Genomic DNA, 19,739 nt, shown 5'->3' with positions numbered 1-19,739 from the left:
GATAAATACACATAAGTTATGTTTTCCTCCGTCTTCCATTTTTTCACTCCAGATATTGTTAGAGGGGGCACCAGAAGCAGACAAGTGGACAAGGAAAGTCTGTGTATGGTTCGTTCTTTCGTTATTCTGTTTCAAAACAAAATAAAAAAAAACAAAAAAAAATGACTTGTTTTTTTTTTTTGTTGTTGTTGTTGTTCTGGTTTTAAAAATGGAAAAACGAAAAATGATAAAAGATTGTGTCAAAATTGTTTATGTGATATTTTGATTTTAAATGTGAACATCTCTATATACAAAATTAGACAAATAACTCACATTAAAGGTTTATACAGACATGTTCCTGAGCTTCTTATACATATATATATATGCTGTCCCTGCAGCAGGAGAATGACAGCGTGGCGCATCGAAGGACACAAAGCGCGTCACCTTGTGGGCCAGCTCCTCTCTGATATTTCTTGGTTTATCTGAGAGCAGATCAGACAACAGCAGACTGTGCTCTGACTGTCTCATTGAAACACACTGGAGTGTGCATATGTGCGCAGATAAGATGGAGTGAATCGTCAGTTATCTGATCTGAAAAAAAAAGAAGCTCAGGAACATGTCTGCATAAACCTTCAATGTGAGTTATTTGTCTAATTTTAATTCTAGTCACTTCACGGCCGACTGCTTTTCCAACTTTGGACAGTACAACAGAGGGCTAGCGAATAGACTGGTCCTGAATCCAGGTGCATTACCAACCATCCATCAACAAACCTCAGACCCTGGAAATGTGAGTATTTTAAATGCTGTGTGCTGTGGAGCAGATGTAAGAGCTTTTCCTCAGTGTCCCCCTGTCTCTGTGTTAGCTTCAGGATGTTAACTTTAGCTGCGGTTAGCTTATTGTTTTAGCCTGTAATGTTACGGTAAACGAGCTTCGCTGTTTTCTAAACATTGTGCACTCAGAGCTCGTGGCGCCGCTCTCAGTGACGTGGAAGAGCGGGGTGGTATCAGCGGTGGCTCATTTACATATGAAGGCCACGCCCACTAAATCAGAGTGTTCTGAACAGAGGGGCTATGAGAGCCTGGAAACAATGCTGCTGTGCTTGATTTATTGGCTTTTTGGACCAAAACACATTACTACCGTTTCATGAAGACATCAATGATCCATATTTAACATATTAAACAAGTACCCAAATTATTTTGTTTTTATTTTTGTGCTTTAGGAGTTACTTTGTTATCTGGCTGTTAGTGGTTTTTCTAAAGAGTTAAAATGTCACAGATGAAAGCTGAAGCAAGGAAAGCCACACAACAGACGGAGAGAAGAAACTCAGTCTCTGACTCATTATCTTTTACGTCAAAGAGGGTGACAGCCAAAGATCAGACAAAGGTTAGTCCTTAGCATGAACTTATTCAGAGTAGCATTGAAGTTTTGTCTAGGGAGGAGTAGTTCTATGCAACCAACTGGTTATCACAGGCAGGTTAGATGAGTTACCTCATGCATGCAAATTTGTGTAAACCCCTCTCCTCGTCATACCTTGGGGCAGAGGGAGAGTTGTAAGAGCGTGCCTGAAGAAGGTGGTTTGAATAAAAGTTTGCACCATATTCAAGATATACCAAGAATTTAGCACGAATTATGTCAGGAAGTTTTCAAAAATGTTTTTTTTTTCTTTACCTCACAATCACCTGCCCAAGACAGAATGTTATACTATGAACAATGTTCTACCACTACGTCTCAGTTTTAAGGACTTGGCCAACAGGTTTTGATTGACCCAGGAGGAGTTCAGCAGAGGGAGAAGCTGCATGTCGTTCATATCATAACATGGCTGTCATCTCGTTCTTAGGGACACAAAAAAGCTGGTTTTCCTGAAAAACTGCATACACCTGTTTTTTTGATATCTAAAACAATCAAATAAAAACAAAAAAGTATCCTCGCATGAGGGTGAAATATTAAATATAGTATAGTAAATATCTTTTTTCAATAAATTTGATTCAGATGTTAAAAACGACCCTCTGTTTACTCACTTGATGATGCTGGGGGGAATGTGGACATACTCCATCGGGATAATTTCTCCAAGCTCCTGCAGACTGTTAACATACTTGATTTTACTGCTGAACTTGGAGCTGTGTGAAACAGAAATCACAGTAGTTTGTGTCAGTAATGTGAACTCTTGTGTGATTATTCAGGTATTTTTTACACACGTTCCTGGATTTCTCCTGGTGGTTTTGAGTTCTTCTAGGACTCTGAGTTTGCATCGTATGAAATGTGCTATACAAAATAAACTAAATTGAATCAAACAATTACAGCTTCTAACTATAACCAAAGTTTGAGACAGTGAAGCAGTATTCTGGAATCTGGTTGTGTTGAAAACTTCCCTACAGGGCGTCTCACTATGGACAAAACTTTCTATGGTGTATAAAGTTAAACAGTGTTCCATTTTTCTAACATAATTAAGACCTGTGCTGTATGTATACCATCTGAATGTAAAGTACAAGCAGAAACCTTATGAAGGGTCTGGTGATTCCCAGCAAAGTCCGTATGAACCAGGAAGGATGGACGATGATGAACATTTTGAGGTTTTTCTTCAGTCTGTGGGACAAAGACATAAGGATGGTATGTCAGATTTACAGACAAAAACTTTACTGAAACAGACAAGGTATTTTTTCAAAGTTATTTTTGGGGCTTCTATGCTTTTAATTGGATAGAGGAAGAAAGCGGACGAGAGTGGGGGGTGACATGCAGGAAAGAGGTCACAGGCTGAATCCAGGCCACCTGCATGAGGGTGAACCTCATGGAGCGCAACCTAAACCACAGGGCCAGCTGTGCTCCAAAATAAACTAAAGATGACACTGAAAACAGGGTCTTAACAGTGTTGTTTTTGGGCCAGGACGATTCTTTTACCATATTTGGGGCACCGATTCAATTTAAATTGCGATTCTTTGTTATCTCTGATTTTTGCAATTATTAGTTTGCTTTTTCAACCCCAGACCATGTGAAGAAGTTGAATGATGATGATGATGTCTACAGACTGTATCAGGAGCCATACTTTCCCAAAAAATGCACATCACATGTGAGTCAGTTTTTAGAATTTATTCGGGGGATCTGACATTTCAACTTTTTCCAACCCAGCTTATAAACAAAGACTAAAATGAAGGATTTAAATTAAAAAAAAAAAAAATTGAACAAAAAATTCTGATTTTGAAATCGTTTAACAGACAAAAAAATCCAGTTACTACGATACACTGTTTTTTTCTCCCACCCCTGGCAGTAAACTGTACGCCAGTGATTCTTAAGAACTAATGATGTTATTTACAGTCTACTTTTTTATTTTTGAGTTACATTAATGATATGTAATGACTTAAATCAACTCTAATCCAGTATCAAAAATCCCAATAAAGTCAATTAATAAATAAGTAGATGAAAAAAAAGTCAACTTTTGTTTGAATTATTTGGGAAGCTGAGCAGAAGAATGAGTTTTCAGAAGAATGAGGTTGTAAAACACCACTAAATTTTTATTTATTTATTTTTGTTGAATTTTTTTCATTCCAGCCTATTGGATACAAAAACCTCAAACAGGTACACCCTCTACTGGCCTTCATGAGAAGCTCTGTGGATCACAAGTTTATTGTGTCACTTTTCAAAAACAGGAATAAACTACAGGCTGAGTTCTGTCCAGGTTCAATGACTTTTGCGCTGCGTCTTGCTGGTTGGATACTCTGTTTGGAGTGGTACATATGTTTTCTGTGAGTTACCTTCTGTCTATCATTTGGTAGCACCTCTTCATCCAGGTAAAACCAGGCATCCTCCTGCGGGGCGTGGCACCATTCAGGTAGACAATCATATAGTCCTCTGCCACCATCAGCTCCAATGTACTTATTACATACCTACACACACACACCCACACAGGAATGTACAAATGAAAAGCACTGAGCTTAAATGAACTGATTGACTGAATGATATGTTGAGACATTGCCTGGAGACAGAAACATCAGTAATACCCTCAATAACTGAATAGCATTTGTTAAACATAATCAAACCCAGAATACATATGATTGTGATTTGTTTGGTTTGGAGTTGTTTTCCATGTTCAGCTTAGACGTTTTTGGGACCACAAGGTTTAACACAACAGAAAGGACCTCCAAGTTTGTAACAAGAGTTTGGGGTGAAAAACAAAGTCCATACAGAAAAGTGTTTCATGGTTTGGTGAAGGAGATGGAGATTGGAGGTCTATCATCAAAATTTAAAATCAATGTCACATGATTTATTTCTATACACACACATATTAGACTGTGAAAACCTCCCTTCACTTACAGAAACAAGTTTTCCATGACGTAATTGTAGTTGGCACAGTTGCTGTCGGGTAGGAAGCAAGCTGCAAACACAATGATGGCGTTCTGTTGGGCGTAATAACCTGAAAATATAAACACAAAAATACAATAACAGTGAGGTTAACTACAAACTCTTCTCCTGAGTCATCATGACTTAATTGACAGCTGAGACCTCCAGTTCAATGTATGATATCTTTAAAAGTGCACATTCGTCATGGTGAAGTGTCTGAGGAGGAGTGTTCATTGTGTTCATTTTCACATTCATTGCATCAACATATGTGGAAGTGCAGCGTTGTCCTCTGACCTCACGCTGAACCTTTCACTGTAGTGGTAGCTCCAGTGGACTTATTTAGTTTATATTTGACTTTACAGAACATGTAAATTTTGTGTTTGCCTACCTCCATGAGAAATGACTCTTTTGTACGGCTCGATGCACTTCAAATCAATGCGATGCTCCTGCTCTCCAATGACCACGCTCCTCCACAGCCTGCTTTCCCTGCTCTCCTCAGCTGCTCCGTGTCCTGCGGTCGCTTCGATTGGTGCTGCTCCTGCAGCCTGGTTTGACTCTTCTGGGACCCCTGTTTGTGACAGCAAGGTGTACCACCAGAAAGCGTGTTTTTACTCTATTTTTCTTTATCATAGACTGTATACAGAGAGACTGTTTTTGTAAAATAGACTCCACTTAAAACCTGACCATGTTGATTGAACTCCTCGGCCTCATCGGGTGTGTCCAGCTCATCTATGTTGACATCCAGGTCGTCACCAGTATCCAAAGCCTCGTCCTCTGTGTCCAGAGCATCTTCTGAGAGAATCGACCCCTCACTGCGGTCCAGGGACACATCCATAGGTGGAGCTGCCAATTTCCTTCTCTGGTTGGACCCGCCTGAAAGATCTGCAGACGATGATGGATCTACATAGAGGAAAGGTTTTCATTTTACTTAGTTTCTGCATTTGTTTCTATTTGTTTTAAAAAGAAAAGTTGTTGACCCACTGGCACAGTTTTTTTGCTACATATCAAGAATTTTCACAATTTAACTACTCAGCTCTTCTTCAAAATATAGTTAAAAAGATTTTTTTAAGAATTTGACAAAACATTTATAATAATCACTGAATATTTATGTTCGTGTTATCATTTAACTCCAGACCTGATCCTCATCCATTTTACCTTAAAGGAGCAATGAAGACCACCAGCATTAAAAGAAAAAAAGATTTTATACAGCAGAAGCAGAACTTTTTACCTTCTCTGTTATCCATCTCCTCCGCAGCCTCCTCGCTGGAGGCTGTCTTCATCATCACCCCTGCTGCATCCTCTCCTTGTTGGGAGTGTCTGCTCAGAGGCACAGAAACACAATAATGAGCCACAACATAAATTATCACTGCTACTGCCACAGCCACCATTGGCACAACAACACAGAGCACCGGGCCAAACAGGGCAAAGACAACCATCTACCAAGTCACAGAATCTAACTTCTCCCATGACACTGAAAGAGTTTAAAATCTGTTCATGTGACTGGAAACATACAAGATTAGAGAAGTGACAAAGTGGACGGAGAGAAAGCGGCTCGCTGCTTCATTCCCAGCCTGCACGTGTGGGCAGAGGAAACAATACAGAGCAGTGTTGCTACCTTCCCCCAACCAAAGCCCCTCGAACTGATTCTGATTAACATAAGGCCAGCTAACAATAGAGAGAGGCAGAGCACAGAAAACAGTACATATGATTAAAAACACAAAGACACACACACACACAGGCACATCTCTGTGACACCAACCTTTTTCTCAGTCTCCTCCAAGCGTTAGTGACGGAAACTCTTTTTCCACAATCAAGTCACGTGTCCACTTGATTGTGGAAAAGTCCGCCGTGACATACACACACAAACCCACAAACACACACAGGGGTGGACCATGTCCCAAAAAGGGGGGATGGAGGGTCATCAGAATTATAAAGTGGGGCAAAAAAAGAACCACGTTACAATGGCAAACAAGGGGCAATTACGCTGCAGTGCACGAACACCCACACAGAGTTCTTGAAATCATGCACAAATATCAAATACTATTCAATTCTTTTCGAGGACAGTTTTGAAAACTTGACACACTTGACCTAAAATGGTCTGCACAAGGAAAAATGACTCAAAAATCCGGAAACATGTTCATTTAAAATAACTTTTTAAAACTTGTATCACACATCCAACACACTGCTGTGACAAAAATTAAACTTGCCCATCTAGGCCTCATACAGAAGTCCTCTTTTGATTCTGTGCAAAATAATTTTGGGTTTGATACTTAAAGGAAGTGCCACAGTTTTGATGGCTCGGTGCTGCCCCTTTGTGGTGAAAAAACTGCACTGCATGCCCCATCTCTCTCATTAACGCACTTAAAATTGATGCAACACCCCTAGAGTTATACACTAAAAATACAACTGTATACAAATCCCTGTCTAAAATATTTTTGTTACTTTGCCCTAACTCAAAAAAGTGAAAGTCTGTAAATAAAGGTCAAAACTGATGATAGACTTTTGTGTTTCCAGAAGCTGTAGGAGTGAGAGCTCACCTTGAGAGGAGGAAGTGAACATATCCCTCGGGTACATAGCGAGCATGATCCTCCCTCTTTAAACAGAGATCTGATTGGTCCAGTGGCTGTCCATCGAATTGGTAATGAGTGTGGTCTGTCTCGTACACAGCACCAGCTTGATACTGGGAGCACTGGAGTTCAGAGGTGCACATGGAGTTGGAGCAATCTCCATACTGGCTCTCAGAAATGTATTTGAACTTGTTTCCTGGATCGTCAAATCTGTACTCTGCACTCACTCCAGGCTCATAATAACCCTCGGCCTGCTCAGGTTGGTAGCGCTCGGCTGTTGCATCAGTTGTAAACTCAGCATAGACGTCTGTGGTGTGTTGCTGGCTGCTGAACTTTGTGCCTGCGCAAGCGGAGTGGGCACTCTGGTTTTCAGTTCTTTGGTCAATGTGGTGGTAGTTGTAGCCGTGTTGGGTTTGACCCTGAGTTACACTTTGACCTTCTGTCCACTGGTATGCAGCATTCTCATTGGTTGGCTCACAGGGAAGCTGTGACATCACATCTTGGTGTCTTCTTTGAGGAAAAAAAGAGTTGGGATGGAGATCGGAACAGAGAGAGGGAAACATTTAGAGAAGATTTCAAAAACAAATGACTAGAATAAATTCCATTCATCTGCATCATCAAAGGATTTTTTGTAAAGCAGACAGGCTCAACTTTCAGGGAATATACTTCTGCAACTTCTGATGTTACAGTTGTTCAGTGAATTCCCCCCACACTGAGTGAAAATTAAGTACCTACCCCAAAGAAGTTTTTCCCACTTAAAGCATCAGTTATAAGTCAATAACAACTTGATTCAAGAATCATTTGAATTAAAAAAAAAAATCATAAAATGTAATACTATTGTCCATATAAAACTGCACTGCTGCCTCAGCGTGGTCAGAAACCATGACTTAGAGGAAGAAGACAGCTTCAAAGTGCTTCCTCTGTAAAGTACCGGCTCATTTTAAAAACACTGTTACAGATCAGAAAGGATTTAGGTCTAGCCATAGTGACTTGCACACATCCTCTGCAGGCATTTTGATGCTGTTGTGCATCACTTTCAGTATAATTATCTGTATCTGTATCTTAAACTCTAAGATTCACCAGGTAATATTTATGTTTGACACACAGTGCATATTGCTTTGAATTTGTCAGCTAAGTGGTTTTTCAAAGACACTGTGGTGTCAATATTTTGCATCATAGTGGCAACAGGAAGTATAAAGATACAGCAGCTCAACTGCAGAGTGCTCAAGTGAAAATCTGCTGAATATTAAAAAACAATGTGTTTGTTTTAGAACTATAGACTATAGTTAGACTATAATTGCTTCACAAGTAGAACTAACAGCCCTACTCTGAATAATATAGAGATGCTTAATGAAGGAAAATAAAATAATCAATCATACTGCACCTGCATATTACCTATTAAATGTGCATAGGATCCTCTTAACTAAATACAAATACAAAAATGTTGATGAAAACCGGAGGAATTCTAAAGTCTGTGAAAATTGTGGTTTTCAGAAGATATATTTTTCTAAAGTGTGGTTGGTGAATGAGACCCAATGTTATTATTTTGTGGTTGAATTTATTTTTTTTTTCATTAATATAATCAGTTTTTCAATTTTTTTCTAAAGTAGGACTGCATCAATCTCATTCATAAAGCCTCATCGTTACAGACAAGTCACTGAATGAAACAGACTGTTTCCACACAATAATGACGATACTGCTTCACAAGACAGCATCAGATGGCATTCAGTTACAAATTTAAAAAAAAAAAAAACCTACATTGTAAAACTAGCCAGTAATAATGAAGTATGCTGGCAAACACAAACACACACACACACACACACACACACACACGCACACGCAGACCTGCAAATCCACTGACACCCACACCTTGTAAGAGCGCTAGGGGAGCTGTTTCCATTAACTGTGGAGAAGCTCCAGCTGTAATGAGGCAGGTAATGCATATTTAATGAGGCGTAAACAGATTTATAAACACACACACACACACACACACACACACACACACACACACACACACACACACACACACACACACACACACACACACACACACACACACACACACACACACACACACTCACAGAGCTGCAGATCAAAGCTTACTGCCAAACACATGAAATACAGCCATGCACTCTCTCACACATACAAACAAATATGGACACACATAATCTGGCTCTGTCATACCATTAATACCCACTCACACATCCTCACTGTCAGCCCCAGTCTGTCAATCACTTAAACAACACACATACACACAGGTCCCCCAGGAGGGTCTTCTCACTCTGTTTCGACAGTCTGTTCAAGGATGCTAATATTCCTCTGGTGTACAGATCCCATTGAGAAAGCAGAGGCTCAAATCCCAGCAGGGGGGACGTTGGGTTGAGGGGAGTTGTGGTAAGCATGTGTGTGTGACGGGGATTCAGGACACAAACATATGTGCATATACGAAGCAAGATTACTGGAGAGCTACTTCTACATCTTACATTGGAAGCATCAGCACTGATTAAAATGTTTTTTTCTTCCTATAAATCAAACCAACCAAAAATCAAACCAAAAACTATCTGCATGGATTGATGCATCTGAGTAAAAATGAGTTTCTACAACAAAAAAGGAAAAGAGAGAAATAAAGAATTGTTATTCTTTGAATAAATTGTGTTTAAATTTTGGGTTTCTATTGTAATGACCTTTGATAAATAAAAAAAAAATTAAAGTACAAAAGTTCGGTAGCCTGAAAGTTTTTAAAGTTTTGTGAATTCTCTTGAATTGAGACTAGGGATGTCCCGATCCCTAGAATCAGATTGGGACATTTTTTGTATTTTTTAAAGTACTGGTGATTGGGAATTCTAGCCAATCCTCTCAATCGATCACTTACATTAGCTGTCAGAAAGCCAAAATTGCTACTGAACGCAAACATGCCAGTAAAACCAAGCGCTGCAAGTGCGCCCCACCTCATAAAGCTGATGAGAGAATGATAAAATAAAATTTGGTACAGTGATGTAGAACAGCAGCCACATTTAGCTTTATTACAGAACACAATTTTTACAACTTATATATTAAAAAAGGGAGAGAGACATAAAGAATTTTTATTTTTTTAAATTAAATTAATTTAAATTTTGTGTTTCTATTGTAATGACCTATGATACATTAAAACATTCCAAACCATAAAACTTAGGTAGCCTGAAAGTTTTTTTTTTAAGTTTTGTGAGTTCTCCTGAATCCACACTTTCTTTTTGTGCAAGTACTGTAGATTAATGTAGCATTTTTCTTTTAATCTTCTGTTTTACCGTGACTCATCTCAGAAGCATGCAGGATCTGTGGTGAGCTTCCATGCATACAAACCATAAGATGTATGAAGGGAGTGATTTGGGGATTAGGGACCCCAGATATGTGGACAAGACAAAGTGGGAATTGTACCACCAACTCTGTGAACAGTGTTTGACCCACTATGCTTCTTAGCTACAGCTCATTAAAGTGAAAGAAGTAGAAAAACTGAACACACCTTGAAACAGATGAATAGCTCTCTTGCGAAGCCTCGAGGTCTCCTATCTGTTGTCCTCCAACAGTTCTTACTGGTTGTTCGTCACGGTAATCCACCGTGCTCTGCAGACTCTTCCTCTTTGGTTCCTGTGTTTTTAAATCTGTGTGTTGAAATGAAGACCCTCCAACCAGCTCCTCGGTGAAACTGAGCAGATCAGATGACCCTAATTGTTGTCCTTCTTCATTCAAACACCCTACTTCAGGTGGGAGAGAATTCTGCTCGGTATCAATTTCCTCTTCTTCGTCATTCTCTTCTTCCATTAAATCTCCAGAAAATGGTAAACCAAGACCTTTGTCAGCTGAATAACCAGATTCACTTACTGGGGTACCTATAAAAGAGCTAGTGTGGGAGACTGAGCTGTTGCTGAATGCAGGGGATTGTGGTTCAGATAAAGTTTGAGGTGTGTCCTGTCCCTCTATCTGACCTCTCCAGGTTTGAAAGTCGCCCAGAGAGGTGGGGCATGGTGGAGGTGCCGAGGGTGAGTGCCCACCTTCATCTGAATCTTCCATTGAGATCTGTGAATGGACATAAACCTCCTCTCTGGTTTTCAGGAAGTGGTCTGATGGAAATCGTAATGATGGGGAAACACTTCTGGCCACAGTGTTTGGTTTATCATCGTAGTTTTCTTCTGCCTGTGTTTCACTGTAACCTGATGGCCTTGGATCTGAACGGTGAATGGCTTCAGAGGGACTTTTTGATTGGCTCAGACTGATCATTTCTGGCTCCATATGATACTCAGTATCATCTTTAAGACTTTTTTGGTAATAAGTGGATAAGACAGTTTGATTTTTATCTGAATCTGCACCAAGCTCACTTTCAGGATAACTAATCTGTTGTTTCTGGCTACTTGATTCTGTTTCACCTGGATGCTCTATACGTGCAGCTTGGGCCTGGGCTTTCAGCACTGTAGCAGCATAAGAAAGCATGCTAAATGTCTCCATGGGCTTTCTCGTTCCCTTTGAAAGCCTCTCAGCTTGCTTAGGCCGATCATCCCACTCTCTTTCAGCTTCTTTAACAGTGCCAGACACAATGATGTAGTCCATCTCTAGGCATGATGATGAATCTCCATCAGAGTTGGACCTGAGTTCATCACAACTACCTGGGTGCAGGCTGTCCTTCTCCCCTCCAAAGCTGGAGCTCAGAGACATGGTCTCTGCTGTTTTAACCTCTGCAGTACCAGTGATCTCACTGTTGGGACTAACTTTGCTTTCAGAGAGAGGCCTTATCAGCAGATCAGCTGAAGCTGACTCTAAGCCAACATTTTTCTTGGAACCAACGTTGCCCCAATCAGCAAGACTTGAGGTTGGGATTTGAGTACCATCAGCTTCCCCTCGACTAGCATGATGACTGCCTGAGGTGGTCTGATTAACAGTTGAACAGCCCAGAAGGAGAAATGGGGAATGATCACTGGGTGGCTCTATCCAATCAGCTGTTTCTGAGACCTCTCCACTTCTGTCATCATACCCACTCACAGTACAACTTACCCCCTCCTCAACCCTATGATCCAACTCACTAGTTCCCTCAAATAAGAACACCTGGTTGTCTGAAGATGCTGCTCTGTTTTCAGTCTTTTGGTTGGCTTTCTGGTTTTGCCTCCTATCCGTCTGAATAAATTGTGGCACAGCTATAAAAGGGCTGGACTGCCCTTCAAGTTGTATCATGTCCACTTCAGGACTAGCACAGGTTTCAGGGGAAGATGAAAGGCTCCAAGTGCCATCTCCAACATTATCATATTCTGATGTGGAAGTGGTCATGCCAGGAACAGGTAGATCCCACAGGTCAGCACCTTGGTATGAGGAAGTCCTATTTTCTGAATGTTCAGATGGATCTTGGCTCTCGGAGTTTATGATGTCATCGTCACCAATTTCTTCCCCCTGTGGTCTATCTTCAGCCTCCTCAATGACAATTTTCACATTGGGTTCATTACCTCTCCACCATTCTTCTTCAGGACTCTTTAAACCTTCATTCATACCTCTCTCCTTCTTTTTATCCTCTTCCACGTGTTTTCCAGCTTGTGTCTCAGGAGAATCACCAGCATCCAGTGATCCCATGTGGCTGATGTTCTTTTCATTTTCAGGTCCTTCAGGGCTTGTTATTGTGGAGGAACTGTCTTCCTGTATGGTGGTGTTCCACATTGCCATCCCACCATCTGGGAATCCAAGTGGACTTTCTAAAGATGCACCAGCTCCAAGATTTGGATTCACTCCAGAGAAAGAACCTGAGTTTTCAGACAAGTTGTCCGGAGTTGTGAGAGGTGATAGACTATCATCCCTGATTGTCATGTTCCACATATCTAAGGATTCAGGGTAGGACGTTGTGGTTCCACTGTCAGATTTAAGAAATCCTTTCTGAGCTGAGTAAGTCCAGAAGTCCAGAAGTTCCATCTGTCTGTCTCCTTTTTTCCCTTGCGGCCCTTCATCCTCTTCTTTAGATGTATCTGGTGTCAAAGTGTTCAAGGTTGCTTTCTTTCTTGCACATGAGGATGCTTGCTCTTTAACTCCAGTGGTACCAGCTCTGCGTTTTCCAGTTATTTCCTCCTCTGGTGGAGTCAACTGCAGATCGGTCAAAGAGACAGGGTTCCACTGGTCCTTGAAAACAGACTCTGAGTTCCAGTTGTCGTAAGCTTCTGTCTGCTCAGTGACCAGACTGAGCTGAGGTTCAAGGCGTCTTCCTCCTTGGCTGGTACTCTCAGACAATATGATCTCCTCTCTGCTTTCTTGTTCTGTTCTTTCCTGCATTGACTCTTTTCTTCTTTCCTCCTCCAATATGTTCTCTGGACTCCCACGTTCTTTGTTCCTATTCCAGACGTTACTATCACTTGATGACATTGCACCGTGTGCATCAAAGCCAAGTTCATCCCAGGTCTCTGACAGTGATGAAGACACACTGTCTTTTTGCTGCAGCCCGTTGATCCTTTCAACAACATCTTCAGGAAAAAATCTAACACCACAACTGCTGGGTGGGCGGCTACCGACAACGCTGTTGACAGGGGTTGGAGGAACCACAGTGTCAGTCATGTTACCTTGGTGGTCAATTGAAGAATTTATACTTTCAAGACGGCCAAATGAGTTAGGAGCTGAAAAATCCAGCAAGCTTAGCTCCTCAATTTCTGACAAGCTGTCGCTCCCTGGCCTTCTTTGTACTTCGTCTACTTTTGCTCCTGAATTTGCCAGTTCAGCTCCTGTTGGCAAGGAGTGGTCGCTGTTATTGAGCGGGTCAAAACTAAACAGGTCAAAGTTGTCACTTTTGTTTCTGCTAGAGTGTTGCTTCCTCCTCTCAGGTAGGACAGGAGGAGATAGAGACAATAAACCCAGGGGAGAGGGGTTTCTTAGAAAGAGTCCTCCTGGCCCTGCTGCTAGCCCTCCACCTGTAACCTCTCCGACTGGACTGTCATCGCTGAGGAAAACTGAGCTCTCCTTGGAAGAACGGCTGCTGCGAATGGTGGTCATTCCACTGTCAGGGCTCACAAGCTCCCCACCAGCACCAACTCCTACTCCTGCAACTCCTGCCCCTCCTGGATCCTCTTCCCCTTCTGCCATCACCCTGTAAACAGGTATAAAAGGAAGTGCTTATCAAAATGGTTAAAGGTTGCTGATGAAATAATTTAAATCCCCAATTTTATGTTTAGATTAATGAAACTGACACTAAGTGAAGCAGATTAAAGGTAATCGTTACCTCGCGATTGCTACCACGTCTCCACTGCCTTCCTCAGCTCTCTCTATGTCAGACCCATCCATGTCATTGATCCCAGATGATCCCTGGGAAAACTCCACACTGCCTGCCACTCCCTCTGTGGAAGAGGTCCTACTGCTGGGATGGCAAGCTAAAACAGAGCTCCGTCTGTACACAAAGTCTTTGAGGAGGTCCTGAATTTCTTCCACCAGCAGAGGAGGGGTGCCAGAAGATGCAGTGGTGTTTATAGGAATGTGGTACAACTGGACACTCTCCTTGGCCTCCAGTTCACCAGAAAGAGACCAGCTAGAGCACTCTTCCAGCTCACAGCAGATCTGAAATGAAAGCCAGCATGTTGTTAAAATCTTTACTTTTTGAAGCAAGAGTTTTGCACATTGTGAAACTAATTTATGATTATTATTTTTAAATCAAAGATGACATTTGGAGCTTTTTGGCTTTGTGAGATAGGATAACTTTGAGAGAGGCAGGAGAGTGTGAGGTGGGATGCATCAAATTTCCTTACTCTCTGTTTACCTGGTTCAGAATATCACTGTTGCTTGAGTAGACAGCCATCTGTTGGCGAGGATGATGAAGTGCATCATCAACTGACAGGAGAACAACCAGACCATCATAGCCATGACGATGACTGAATGATTTCAACACGTCCACGTAATCACGCCAGTCCTGGAAGAAAACAGAAGAAAAGAATAGAAATGTGTAAGGTTATCTAGTCTTGGAATTATAATACCAGTAGCATAAATGATGGTATACCAGCTAATAATGACTAAGCAATTGTAAGACGACTGTAATAGTTTTTAAGTTATTAAGAAAGACTTTTGAGCATCTTGGTCACAGCTGTAGGAGAAACTTTGTTAGACCTCTGCCTTTCATTGCCCATATGATTTAGTTTCTCTAAAACTGGAGTGGTTTCAAGCAAGTCTTCATCAGTAGCGATGAGAGACGAAGCTGTCACAGCTCACAGAGGGGTAGAGAGACACTTTGTGATTTATTGTTTGGAAATTATCTGTTTGCTCTTAAAACAGCCACCATGCACAGATTATGGTAATTCAGTGACACGCACAATGATTGATGGACAGAAAGTTGCATTAATTAATTGTTTTGTTTGTCAAGGGAACTTGCTTTTTCAATCTTTCTGAAATGATTAACAACAATGTTATTGCAACCATAATTTGCAACGCAGGGTTACACATAAAATGCGCAAAGTGATACTTTTGAAAACATATTTGCTTGATTAATACAGATTCGTTGTGCTACTGTTTGTTTTATAAAGTTCCTAAAATTGTTTTTGTGCTTATTTAAGTAAAACTTTCAAAGAAAAGAAAAGAAAGAAAAGACATGAAAAAAAAGAGAGAAAATCTAAACTTTGACATTCATTTGTGTGTCTGGATTTCTTGAGGTTTTTTTTCCTCTCTGTGTGCTGTATCTTAAAGTGTGTGTGGTCTTTCTCTCTGCTTGAGCCTGTGTGCGTATGGGTACATTTGTATGGGTCCACTGAAAGTGATGGATGAGCGCTGTAGGCTTTGTTTCTGCCCAGGCTGTGTCAATATTAACCTGTGAAGATGAGGGGGCTTCAATACTTCCCCCCTGATCCTTCCTTCATCCCATCCTTCTCCTTCTCTGCAATATGGCTGCTGTCAGATACAGGCCCATCAATCCTCAAACACACACACGCACACACAACTGTCACTTCACTGACACTGCCATTTCTCAACTCTGATATCCTGATGAGTGCAATGAAGCCTCCTAAGATTTGTTAAAACACACATATTCACTCACAGAAGTACAAACACCAGTAAAGGCACATAAAACTCTTGCACATGCAGACACACACATAAATCCGCCTGCAGTCGTCTACTGTAATCTCAGTGAACAAACATGTACCAGTATGTACACATATGAGCTCTGGCAAAGCAATAAAGTCTTCATGATTTACAGTACACTGTACAAAGAAATGCACAAATGATGCTGATGCTCTGAAGCTACTTTCCAACTGTGTGCATGTGCACACAAACGGCACACACACATTTTGACACACACACACTGGCAGGAAAATGTAGTCAGAAAACGAGCAGAGTGCAAATCTGCAAGATAACACGCAGGGCGACAGTCTGTCTGCCATTTGGCTCTTAACTGAGTAAATTACTACTCATATTGCCTCCCCCCTCCTCATCCTCCCTCTTTCTGCCACCCCCAGATACACAGATTGCCTTTTCTTATAAATTACCAACATATTAGCCATAAAATCCACTTGCTAACTGTTTCTGGGAGGCTAAGGATCTGGACACAGAAACCTGTTTCTCATTTACTGAGTGTCTAAGCTGAGAATTCCCCAAACAAAGGTTTGACCTTTAAGCACTGAGCTTCATTTGTAATGTCAACTTAATTTTTAATATCTCAAGGATCAGTGTTTTTAGTTAAATCAAAAAGCAGGCAGCCAAAAACACAGAAACTTTGTGCCAGAACTAAGTGAAGACAAAGCAACTGTAATCACTCAGTGATTAGTTTAAGTCAGTCAGTTTAACCAGCTCCAATTTTGAGATTATAGAGATGAATCTGATGACAACCAACTAGGGATGCACTGATACCAATCTTGGTATCGGGTATCAGTGCCCCTCAAAGCTGGATCGGTATCGGTGGGAAAGTGGGCCGATCCAGGCAAACAGCTCCATGCCTCTTTTCACTGGCGCTCTTGGCCACTTGATTTAAAAAGTTTCCTTTGATGCACTTTTTTGCTGCATTACCAGTCTACAGGGTATAAAAGTTAACATTTAAATAGAATTTCTGTACTTACTGAAGTGCTGATTTTACCAAAATAGTGCTTAGCATTTGAATATTTTATAGTTTAAATAAATATTCACTTCAGTTTTTCCATCTACTCATTTTTTGCCTTTTACCCAAAACATTACCAGTCTGATCCCACAGTAGGGCATGCAGGTTATTATTTAACACTGGTATCAGATCAGTATCGGCATCGGTATCAGTATCTGAACCAGAAAAGTTGGATCGGTGCATCCCTACATACCATGCCATACATATTGCACTCAGGTTGTTGCAACGCTGTTTAATAAATGACTTGGAACTGAGAATGTTTTGTTTGTTTTATGTTTTACTATGTTGCCTACTGTATCGGTATGGATCGGGTATCGGCACAATTACGTTTTAATAGATTGGACCGGAATGTAAAAAAGTGTATCAGCCCACCTCTACAACCAACACATTAAGAGTCAGTATATGAAAGTAGGTAATAACTGATGGATACCAGTGTTTGTTACTTATCTCACCGCTAAGTTCATGTGGGATAGCAGAATGGGCCACTGAGATAAAAGGTTATAAATATCAAGAATGCAAAAAAAAAACAGCCATGCTGTTTTGATGGGGAAATAATTCAATTACCAGGAACCTTTCCATCCACTTTTAAACCCACAGCTGAAAAAAAAAATAAGTTCAACTTTTGGGGGTGAAAAAGTTGATGCTTGTGAAATGATTGTGAAAGCACAACAAATGTAGAAAACTCAGTTGTTAAAGATATTGTGTAAATGGTTAGAAAAATGAATCACATAAATTTGGATAACAACCTGTTTTAAGCAACTTCTACAAATTAACAACTTAATGTTGACCTTCTTTGGGTGAATTTGTATCAAAAGCATTTTATGTCATCTGACTTAATTCTTTGTGGTGGCATTACTTCCTTACCGGAGTATTTACTGCTAACATCTGCTAACATATCTTATGTCACCTGTGCGCCTGCGCATCCATAACTTTCCCTCTTCGTGGCTTGCTCTGCTCTTTTACGCGGCTTTATCTTTCTTCCATTTTAGGCCTCAATCCACACACACAAACACACACTCGCTCACACACACACACTTGCACGCCCTCTCTCTCTCTCTTTGGTTGTCTTTGCTCCACAGGTAGCAAGTCTTTAGCGGCTGCTCGCAGTTTTCCCAACCTGCCATCATTATGCACAATAGCCTTAGGTACAAAACTCAGGCCTCATAACTCACGCCCCGCGCGCGTAAATTCCCGTGCAAACACAGTCAAAGCAAAAACACATTTCCTGCTGTCGCCAACATCTCCGGCACAGAATTAATCAAGCGTTCATCCATTTAGGCTCTTTGCATACCCTTTCCGTCAGAACACAGAACGCTAAGAGAGTTGCGAGTTCTTCTCAGGCGATCGTTTCGCCACCCTGATGAATCCATCAAGCGAGGTTTGATTTATACATCTGTCTGTGATCACAGCGGTACAGCTACAGCAAATGGGGTGGCAAGGAGCGAGCTGACACCACCCTGCTCAAACACACGCATGCAAATGCATGCACACATGTGCCACATATACCACACACACGCACGTGCACACGGGCACAGCCAAACACACACACTAAAAGTCAAACCAGTCTTTCACATTCATGCGCACACACGCGTACACAAGAGTATTAGTGCTTATGAAGTTTTTCGGAGAGACAGAGGGAAAAGGGAGGGGGTAAAAGTTTGCAAAGTAGGAAGCCCAAATGTCTTTCTGTCTTTTTCATATGGGCCTTCTCCACATGCTCCATTCACTCAGCTCTAAGTGAAGGGATTTTGGGGCCAAGATACGAGCTCTGAGTCTATAAATGTTTTGTTTTGTTTATTTGTTTGCCCTCAAAGCCCAAGGAAGCCACAGGGGGAGAGTGAAAATGGGGAAAGAGAAAGAATGAGAGTTTCGGAGAGGGAGATGATGAGAAAACAACATCAGTACAAGTTACTTAAGATACAGTTTGATGACTTTCTTCTGCAGCTACTTTCCAAAGTCTTTAAATAAACATCATAAATTTGTTTATGAAAAGTTCATTATAATGTGTTTCTGACAAACAAACTGACAGAAGAAAACATTCATGCTGCGCACATGAAGTTGATAAATCTTTATATGATCCGTGTGAATGTATTTGACTCTGAATCAAAACTAATATCAAGACCAAATTACAGCAAACAGAATTAGGAAATGGATGTCAAATAAAGTGCTGGTGGCCAGTGGCTTTACAGCATTCTGTATGGATAACCCCGGCCTGAGTGTGACTGAGAGCCAAAGCTAAGAAGTCAGAGGAAATGATGGAGGGCGTGGCACCCTGACTTCTTGGTGTTCAATCTTAGTCCCTGGGAGGCCTACCCTGCACCTGCTGTCTCCTACTGCCTCTCATCAGAAAGGCATTTACCGAGAGCCGTGGCTGCGGGCCCCTTCATTAGCCAGCATAATTATTTGTGCAAGCAGCGTAGGGCAAAACTGGCCCCGCATAAACAAACAGAAGGGCCGGAGGACTATGAACAAACAACACATTAGAGACAATCAACGTCGCCAAAATGAAACCTAAAGCATACCTCAGATGGAGGGATGGACTCACAAACGTGAACAGAAGTATCAGGATCAACAAATCAGATACATAGATCATTAGGAATGAGAAAGAAAAGTTATCAAGTAAACAAAATGATAGATTTTGTGTACCAGAGATGAAAAACAAATAGTATTGCTATAATTAATTTCCTGAGGCAGTACTGGATTAATCAAAATGTAAACTTTTATCACTTTCCTCTGTACAGTGGAAAAAGTGGTAAAAGATTGCACAATAAGAGAAGACAAATAAACCATGCTAATGAAA

The 19,739-nt window shown here is 41.0% G+C and overlaps 1 protein-coding gene across 5 annotated transcripts in view; it reads right to left on the bottom strand.

The window, feature by feature from the left end:
• The window catches only part of LOC141789944 (uncharacterized), a 49,526-nt gene that overhangs the window by 6,904 nt on the left and 22,883 nt on the right, over positions 1-19,739 (bottom strand). For 2 of the 5 annotated variants that reach the window (XM_074669518.1, XM_074669522.1), the window contains 12 exons: positions 14,624-14,773; positions 14,093-14,424; positions 10,379-13,960; positions 6,850-7,389; positions 5,541-5,629; positions 4,997-5,212; positions 4,701-4,880; positions 4,286-4,385; positions 3,727-3,858; positions 2,477-2,563; positions 1,999-2,097; positions 1,469-1,510 (listed from right to left, as the gene is read on the bottom strand). In XM_074669518.1, the coding sequence (XP_074525619.1) occupies positions 1,469-1,510; positions 1,999-2,097; positions 2,477-2,563; positions 3,727-3,858; positions 4,286-4,385; positions 4,701-4,880; positions 4,997-5,212; positions 5,541-5,629; positions 6,850-7,389; positions 10,379-13,960; positions 14,093-14,424; positions 14,624-14,773 (5,549 nt within the window). The remainder of the gene's footprint in view (positions 1-1,468; positions 1,511-1,998; positions 2,098-2,476; positions 2,564-3,726; positions 3,859-4,285; positions 4,386-4,700; positions 4,881-4,996; positions 5,213-5,540; positions 5,630-6,849; positions 7,390-10,378; positions 13,961-14,092; positions 14,425-14,623; positions 14,774-19,739) is intronic. The other 3 variants (XM_074669520.1, XM_074669521.1, XM_074669519.1) reach the window with 2 other exon arrangements.

The sequence above is a fragment of the Halichoeres trimaculatus genome, unplaced genomic scaffold (assembly GCF_033239565.1).
Source record: "Halichoeres trimaculatus isolate MK-OKI-2021-1 unplaced genomic scaffold, fHalTri1.1 fHalTri1_scaffold_5, whole genome shotgun sequence".
NCBI classification, from domain to species: Eukaryota; Metazoa; Chordata; class Actinopteri; order Labriformes; family Labridae; genus Halichoeres; species Halichoeres trimaculatus.
This window is presented reverse-complemented; position numbering and strand designations above follow the sequence as displayed.